This window comes from Solanum lycopersicum, chromosome 12 (assembly GCF_036512215.1).
Source record: "Solanum lycopersicum chromosome 12, SLM_r2.1".
NCBI classification, from domain to species: Eukaryota; Viridiplantae; Streptophyta; class Magnoliopsida; order Solanales; family Solanaceae; genus Solanum; species Solanum lycopersicum.
The window spans coordinates 40,764,146-40,773,762 of NC_090811.1; the positions used below are offsets into that span (position 1 = coordinate 40,764,146).

General features: G+C 34.1%; 1 protein-coding gene across 1 annotated transcript; it reads left to right on the plus strand.

The window, feature by feature from the left end:
• The first annotated feature begins 972 nt into the window (after positions 1–972).
• On the plus strand, positions 973–1,837 carry LOC138340365 (uncharacterized). Its single transcript, XM_069292079.1, has 2 exons — positions 973–1,387; positions 1,827–1,837. Exons 1-2 carry the CDS (start codon positions 973–975, stop codon positions 1,835–1,837), a joined length of 426 nt encoding a protein of 141 aa, XP_069148180.1.
• The last annotated feature ends 7,780 nt before the right edge of the window (positions 1,838–9,617 follow it).

The window sequence follows — 9,617 nt, forward strand, 5'->3', positions numbered from 1 at the left end:
AGCTAGCTGAAATATTCTAAGTGTTGGAATGTAGCCTGAAATATTCTAAATGTTAGAATATTAGTATTTCGTGTAGATAATAATGTATTTTGAATTAGATTCTATTGGTTAGAAATATTATTGTTGAAAACTTAGTTTGAACCCTGTGATGACAAGTGTCGGACAGGTGTCCTTTGTAACTGCCACATGTAACTGCCATGTGTAGAATTTTTATTAAGGTGGAAATTCGTCTAAGGCTTAGACAGAGTGTTTTTTAGCCTTAGAATAATTCGTGAAGCCTTCTATGTGTATTAGTTATCAGATTAATAAAGGTTAGGACAAGTTCCTTTAAAGTCTGTTTACTATTTAACTTTGCTTTAAGTATTTCTATACTTAGTCAAATTCGTGGGTGTAAAGTAGGCTAAGTGTTACAGACGTTTGCAAGACTGCCTAGAGTAGTGTCAGGTAAAAATAAATGGACCCTCTTTCCTTTAGTATGAAGAAGGGCATTGCATAATTTGTTCCTAAGTAATCGAATTGCTAGCAAATTAAAGTAGAACACCAAAGGCACAAAGGTAGGGATCAGAATATAAAGATTCTAGAATGGAAGTGGGATATGATTAGTATAGATTTCACTATAGGTTTTCCAAGATCTCAAAAGAAACATAATTCTATCTAGATTATTTTGGACAGAATTTCTAAAGCATCCCACTTTTTACGAGTAAAGACTACCCATTCAACGAAGGATTATTATGCGAGGTTATATATTAATTAGGTTGTAAGAATTCATGGAGTTTCTATTTTGATTATATCAGTTAGAGGTGCGTAATTTAGTGCACATGATTTTCAAAGTAACCCAAGAGAGGTTGAAAATTGCACAAAGTCGTCAGGAATCCTACACTGATGTTAGGAGAAGGGAGTTAGAGTTTGAAGTAAATGATTTTTTATACTTGAAATTTTTACCCATGAAAGGTATTATGAGCTTTGGTAAGAATGAGAAGCTCTGTCCTCGATATATTCTTTAGTAAGAATGAGAAGCTCTGTCCTCGATATATTTGCCCTTATAGAATATCAAAAAGCTTGGGTAATGAAGCTCATGGGTTGGAGCTACCACAAGAGTTAGAGGAGGTGCATTCGGTGTTGCACCTCTCCATGTTCAATAATTGCATGAGTGATGATTCATTGATCATGCCATTTGAGGATAATGGGATCAAGGATAGCGTATCTAATGAAGAGATTCCGGTTCAGATTCTAGATCACAATGTTCGCAAATTAAGGACTACGAAAGTAACATCAATAAAAGTTCTTTGGAAAAACAAATTTGTTGAGGAAGCTACTTGGGAAGATGAGAAGGATATGAAGAAGAGATATCCACATGTTTTTGAATTCGGAGAAACTATAGACCAAGGTACTAATTCTCTTCTTTGTACTCTTTAACTTATGAGATTGCATGTGGTATTTGCATTGCTTCTTGGGTGTTTGAGTTGACTGTTAGTTATTACACTGTTAGCCTACTAATATTAAGCTCATGCGAGTATGAATAATTACAAGGGGATATATTGTAACACCCCTTAATTATAAAGTACTAGAAAGAAGTTAGAAATTTGAAATAGTTTTTTTTAGAATATAAAAATCTGGAAATTTTTTAAGTGTGTTAAAATAGTGTTTAAGTAATTTAGGTGTGTTTCTATATATGGTAGGAAATATCTTGGAATGATCCTTCGAACGCCGAGTTTGTGCAATTTCGAGTTTGTATGAGTGAGATATGACCATTGGAAGTTGGTTTGTTTAAATAAGGAAATGTCCAATCTGAATTTTTAAATTATGTTTTTGTTTTTTCCATACAGTATTACTGTAATTTTTAGCGAATTAACTAAGGGTCAAAACTTATTTGTTTCAGTTTGCACAATTGGAAATTAACGCTAGTGTTCTAAAGAGAAGGACACAAGAGAAAGTAGAAGAGAAAAGTGAGATTCTTCATTTCGTAAGGAATTGATTGTGGTTTTTTTCAAGGATTTGATTCTACAACATATGTAAGTCTTCTTTAATGTTTGGTCCATTCACCCATACGAATCATTTTTATTTCAGTGATGTTTGTTCAAGAAAGTTGAAAATTGATGAGTCTTAAATGTTGTTCTTTAGTTCTTGAGTTAGTTTGAGATTGAAGAGTTTCTTGAGGTTAAAATATTGTTTCCTTTATTTGTTTGAGTTAGATTCATGTGCATAGGTACTAGTTATCTGAATCTAAAGGAAAATTTGATAAAAAAAATAAAGTTAAATGGAATTGGGGTCCGAAAATGAAGAAGGAATAAGTCAGACAAATCTGAATGCCAGGTCCCTATCATGGACCTGTTCCTCATATTTGAAAAAAACAGTTTCTCATCACGGAGCAGTCACAGGTCGGTCATCCTCAGAAGTTATTTTGCGACCTAATATTTAATTCATCTTCGCGTCGCAGATTAGGTTCCTAACAATGATTTCTTGATCGTTTCTCATCATTAACTATATAAAATCACTCCTCAACATCATGAGATCTTTCTTATAACAAATGTTAATCCTTAAATCCATAATTCAATTCAAGGATCAATTAAAAGTCAAGACAAGAGAAGTTAATATCCAAGTTAAGAGAAGTTCTTAGAGTCTTCCAAAAGTCTTTTACAAATGATTTAACTTTGTTTTAAAACTTGAGTTTTGAGTTTAGTAAGGAGTAAAGTTGAAGTTCATTTCTTCAAAAGCATATGGGGACTATGTATCTCGGAAGAGTTTAAAGTATTTTTACATTTAAACAAATAAGGAAACTTTGACTTCCAAAAGAACATTTGAGCTAATTATTAGTAAAGAGTCTTTAATCTAGTTTTTCAGTAAAGAGCCTTTGAGCTAGTGTTTTGATACAGAGTAAATGTTTTAACAATTAACCAAGAGAGGAAACTTTGATTTCCAAGGTAACCTTTGAACTATGTTTTTGAGCAATTGTTTCAAATCACATAAAGAAGTATGTTTTTTAAATATACGAGCTAGTATCATATTTTGGGAGTATTATTGAGCACTGATATGGGGGAGAGTTCAAACAACTCACAGCCCCCATACACCATGTAGCCACAGTGGCTAGAAAAGTGTCATACTTTTCAAACAACTCAATATATTGTAGAACTCGAGTATTCAAGTTCCAGTTTCCTAATTATCTAGGTTTAGAGTGGAAAAAAATTTCAATAGTGCCTAAGGGTCGTTGCATTTCATACCTTAAGGAAAGGAAGTTCTTTTCTACGAGGTGTGTCTATCACTTGGTTTGAGTTAATGACTCTTAGAGTAGAGATACCTCCTATTCATTCAATTTAAGTAGTAAGAGAGTTTCTGGAAGTTTTTCCAGTGATGTACCCGAAGTCCCTCCTAAGAGAGAGACATAATTCAGTATATATGTTCTCCCAAATACTCATCCTATATCTATTCCTCCATACATAATGGCACCAACAGAGTTGTAAGGGTAGATAGAGCATTTTGAAGACCTTCTTGATAAGGGATTTATTCGACCAAGTGTCCCAACTAGTGGCGCTCCAGTATTATTTGTGAGAAGGAAATATGATTCCCTTGTAATTTGTATATATTATCGCCAGTTGAACAAGGTTACCATTAAGAACAAATATTCTCTTTTGAGAATCGATGATTTTTTCGAGCAACTCAAGGGTACCATTTGTTTTTCTAAGATAGATATCAAATTTGGCTACCATCAGTTAAGAGTATGGGAATGTGATATTCCAAAGACAACCTTCAGGACCCCTTATGGTCATTATGAGTTTCTGGTCATGTCGTTCGGCTTAACCAATACACATGTAGTGTTCATGGACCTTATGAATAGAGTACACAAACCTTATTTCAATATGTATGTTATCTTCTTCATTGATGACATACTAATCTATTCATGAAATAAAGAAGATCATGCTAGTCCTCTCAGGATAGTTCTCCCGACTTTAAACGATAGAGAATTATATGTCAAGTTCTCTAAGTGTGAGTTTTGGCTTGAGTATGTGGCATTATTAGAACACATTGTGTCTGGAGGGGGAATTAATTTTGATACTTAGAAAATACAGACAATGTAGAATTCGTCTAGACCCACATATCCAATTGATACTGGGAGTTTCTTGGGTTTGGATGGCTATTATAGAAGGTTTGTAGAGGGGTTCTTGTAACACTCCAGAAGTCTATGACTTAGTCTAGAGCCTCACATTATGAAATAAGACTTAAAAAAATGTTTATAATCCTAAACTAATGTATCCAACCTAATTAGGAAATGTTAGGATCAAAACGTCAAAGAAGGTTTGGGAGTATCATATGAAGTATAAAACATTTAAAATGACTTTAAATAGGTAAAATAATTCTTATACATTCCAAATGACCATTCACGACTTCCCAAGGACCACGGGAAGGATCCTTGAGAACAACCCAAACTTTGGCAAACTGTTTGCGACCAACAATGATTTGAATGCTATGGCGTGTCGCACCCTAAACATTTGACAGGAAAAGAGTTCCTCATGAAGCGGGGCCTTTACGAGGATCAACCCGTATTTAAAAAAAAAGATCTGAATGTGACCCGCGACGCACAACCACTTCACAGATTCGTTTGCCTAGTTTTTAAGTCAATTCAACTTCACAAAAGACCTAATTAAGTGAGGTGTTTTGGGTAATTTAGGGGTTTACTATATATTCACTTAGGGTCAGTTTTAAGTCATTATTAAATACTCAAATCAATTCCCCAAATCACTCTCACTTTTCTCTAAATTCTCTCTCTACTGAACCACCATTGAAGAGCAATGGAAGCCTGAAGAAAGGGGCCAAGTTCTTAACTTTTCTTATAATATTTTGTGGATTAAGTCTTCATTAAGGTATGAATTCTTCACTGTTGGGATTCCTTTCTACCAAGAGGTCCATTCAAAGTTTATTTCCAAATCACCTAATTTCAAGTGTTTTTCTCTACACTTGGGTTTCCTTCTAAACTTGAAATTGTTGATTAATTATGATGAATTATGATAACCTATGAATAATTAAGGGTATATAGTTGAGTAATTAATGTTGATTAATTTGAATTTCATGTAATCCATTTCCTTATCCCAATTTCCCCAAATCTTAGATCTTGGTTTATAAATTGCTTAGAGATGATGAGGTTATGGATTGATATATTGGTGTTGATGGTATTCTTTCTTCATTGACTGTTATGTAACATGTTTTTATGGGTTTTTGATCTTGTTCTTGGAGATTCTATTTGATGAACCATTTTCGGTAACACAAGCTATGAATTGGACTTGTAAATGACTAGGGTTGTTACAATTGATTATGTTATTGATTAATTTACTATATTATAATGATGATGAGAGTATTATTTTGATAATTGTGATGAATTGAGGGTATGATCTTGAAGAAGGTATTGGAAACTATTGGAAAGAGTTCTTATGACTCTGAGTTCTCTACTTAAATTATGTTGGTTTATTCTTAATGATGATATTCAATTGAAGAATGATTATGTGAGTAGATTAATAAGATGATGATTATGATGCTATATTATGAGTATGATGAACTTTGAGATCTTGATAAGGGTATGATCATGCATGTTTGAATATGGTTCTTTTGTGTGCCTTATTATGATATGATTATGATATATTGATCTCACTAATGATTGTTTGTGATGAAAGGAAGTTATCATAATATACCTAATGAGATAATGACATTATTATACAAGGGGTTAGTCTCCTACGGCCTATATTAAATTTTGATGATTCAGAATGTGTTAAAGGAATTTCACAAAGGGACTTTAGCTTAGCACCGAGCGAACTAGATATGAGAGGTGTCCCTTCCCAATGCAGGAATGTAGGTTGACAATGGTTCTCATGATATGGAGATTACAATGCAATTACGCATAAAAAGGGTCTCTAGAATATCTCCTGGTCCTTTAACTATGTCACTTCCATAAGAATACTAGCTAGTGGATCCACCTAGAATGTTGTTCATGTTTTTGTTTTACCTTGTCAAGTAGAGCACCTTCTTTCGATGTAGGGTTTCATGACACCGGATTCCATGTTTATCTCACATGGTCTATTTCGATTAAGGCAATTGTTCCTGAAAGTAAAATAAATGAATCAACTAATGATGATGAAAACTATGTAGGGTGACTTAAGGGGTTCTACTTAGTGTAGGTAGGGGTATGGGACCATATATATACATTGCACAAGTTGGCCTTGAGGGGGAGTCCTAGGAGGTTTTTACTATGTTATCATGCATTTATGATATCATGAAACGTATATATGTTAATCTTATATGATTTGGCTCTTACACGTTGTTTTTTGTTACATTGATGAACATGATATTGGTCTAAGTTGATATACATGATGATGACTATGCATGATGATTATGTGATATGAAGCAAGGCGTTACTTATAGTTCCTTTTCTTGTTAACTTGGTTGTGTGGGGTTATGGGGCTTCACATGAGCATTGCACTTGTAGGCTAGGGATACGATTGTGGTAAGGGTCTTATTTTATGATATGAACCAATGAACATGTAATGTCAATATGAATTTATGATTATGTTGTCCATGTTTATGAACATGTCTTATGTTGTTGTGATCCTTGTATTGTATATGCTCTTGTGTGTGCATAAAGGCTTTTCACCATGACTTAGCATGTTTATAAAGAAATGGTCCCTTTGTGCATGTCTTAAAATAGTTTATTTGCATATGTCCATACTTAGTATGAGTTGTTGTACCAACCCATATTTTTTATGATTCTTCAAATATATAAGTTTGGGTCGTTGAAATTCTAAGAGGCAATTTGTGAAAGACTTGGATATCTTTCCCAAGTTGATTGGTGCGTTCTCAATGATTCTGGGGATGGTGCCACCTATCTCTCTTAGTAGGATTGTTATGTTATGTCTAATGACATTTGTTTTCTTCCTTTATCATTTGAGACTTCTGATGTAAGGCCATAATGGCATATTCTACTTGTAATGGCTATGTCCAAATCTTTTACTCCTTTTAGATCATTTATATGAGATACAAGATATTAGACTCTTATATGATTTGTTTATGATAAACGAGAAGTCTATGTATACTTTCTAAACGAGGAGTCTATGTAAATTCCATGATTTGTTTCCGCATTTTTTTTACCTATGACATGTAATGATGAATTCTAAGTGCTAGTCTAAGTCCTCTTCGAGGACGAACATGCCGGTTAAATCTAAGGGGTGCTACCCGGTCGTGACAATTTTCATCCATTTTGTATCTTTTGACCAAGTTGACTCAGAAAATAATGAAGTTTCAATGGTCTAAAGCTTGTGAGAAAAGCTTTAAGAAACTTAAAAAAAGGTTGATTAATGCCCCAGTGTTGACCTTAGCAAAAGTTACTCAAGGTTCTTTGATGTATTGTTATGCATATAGAGTTTGTTTCGGTTGGTTGTTGGTGTAGAAATACAATGTTATAGCCTATGCCTCTAGACAGTTAAAAGTTCATGAGAAGAATTACCTAACCCATGACTTAGAGTTGGATGTTGTAGTATTTTTGTTGAAGATATGACGTCATTATTTTAATGGTGTTTATTTTGATGTATTCACAGATCAAAAAAGTCTTCAATATGTGTTCACTCAGAGCTTAATGTCAGACAGAGGAGGTGGCTAGAACTACTCAAGGATTATGATATGAGTATTCATTACCATCCATGTAAGACTAATGTTGTCGTTGATGCTATAAGAAGGTTGTATATGGGTATATCCTACCATGTTGAGGAAAATAAGAAAGGGTTATCCAAAGATATGCATAGACTTGCACGATTGGGAGTCCAACTAATGGGTTCCATATTATGAAGAGTGGTAGTTAAAAATGGGGATGAATTATCATTGGTATCACAATGAGATGCAAGACCAAGGATCTAGTTTTTCTTTAATTGAAGGCAAATGTTCATAAGAAGAGGCTAATGGCATTTGAATGTAACAACCCTAAAAATGGATATGCTAAGTAATGGTTAATGTTTCTAGAATGCCTTTGATTAGTCCGGGTTCACATGGATTGATGCGTGTAGAACCAGATCTCTAAACCCTTACGAAAGCCAAGCCAACTAACTTGGGGAGTTTAAAGGTTTGTTCCAGCCATGTAGGGCTCCCAAATATGAAGATTTACTCGGATGAGTCTTTACCGGACTAAGAAAAGGGAAATCTTAAGTTTGAAGGGTCTAGGGGTAAAATGGTCTTTTTCCAGGCTAAGGGTAGTATTGTAATTACCCTAAATATATAATTATTTATTTAATTAATAAGATGGAGGGGCATTTTGGGGTAGAGAGGGTCGATAATTGGCTGTTAGAATGAAGTCTTGCTCCACCCGGGTTTGAACCTAGGTGGAAGTGATGATTTAAATTATTTTATTATTTAAGTTGGTAAAATAATGTAATTAATATATATTTATTATTTATTGTATGATTTAAAATAAAAAGTAAATCAGATTTTTAATATTTAACTAAACCTTATTTGACTAAGTCCTAAACTAGACTCCTAAGCCTAAGATAACTCTCTCTTCTCACATCTATCTCTCAACACACGTTCAATGTCTCTTATCTCTCACATTCTCTCAACCAAAATAACTTCAATAACAGAAAGATAAACCAAGTTCTTCACACTTTAAGAACTCACCACATAATATAAAAACAAACAATGAAATCAATCACATATGCAAAGAGAAGGTTGTCCGTCGACTTAAGTGTCGAACTTTCGGTGTTGGACGTGTGTTTGGAGGAGTTCTTTGAGCATAGAGTTGAGGTTTGCACCCCAAAAAGGTATGTGTTCTCTTCTTTCTTGGTACCTTTCCCAAGAGACCCCTTAAGGTTCAGTATATTATGTCCGAAAACTAGGGTTTGTTTCCGCGTTGCCTGTCCCTTTCATTAGCTCCCAATGAATCATAGGTTGGGTATGTTTGCTGGTAGAAAACTAGGGATAAAATGTGTTTTCCTGATGCTTGTGTCTTTATATGTATTTTCAGAATTATGTGACTTATGTTGATGTTTTCCAAAAAAAGTTACTACGTGCGTTTGGGTGTGTTGCCGTGGCTATTGGTCACCGTTTAGAAACTGAAATGGCATATTAGTTCTTTGTATTTCATGTAGACATGTTTATGTAAATTATGAAATTCATATGAGATAAAATGTGGCTGATTTGAGTGATAATCTTTTGGCTAAACGATTCCATAAAAATGCATCTAAAACGTTCTAAATGCACTATGAAATTCCCCTAAGTAACGTGTAATGGAACTGAAAAGAAGCTGAAAATGTAAATCAAATTTCCAGCACCTTGTTGATTAATTTCAGGAAATTTAAGTTGGTTAAAATGTCATGAAAAGTGAAGAAAAACAAGTGAGGTCATTGAGGGTCGAAACAGTGACCTCACCACATTAAAATTTGTGAAAATAAAGAAGTGAAAAACAATGTGGAAAGGGGGAATCGAACCGTGCTCCTGGATGTAAAATAAAGTATGAAAATCAGAAATGAGAGGAGAAGATTCGAACCCACAACCTCTCGGTCAAGCTTAAAAAGAAATTTAAAAGAAAATGAAGGCGGTGGGGCTTGATCTTGGGTCCCCAAGACATGTGGACCAAAAAAATTAAATGAAAAATG

Coding starts and splice junctions, on each gene's coding strand:
- LOC138340365 (XM_069292079.1), top strand. CDS start 973: ATGAGAAGCTCTGTCCTCGATATATTCTTTAGTAAGAATGAGAAGCTC.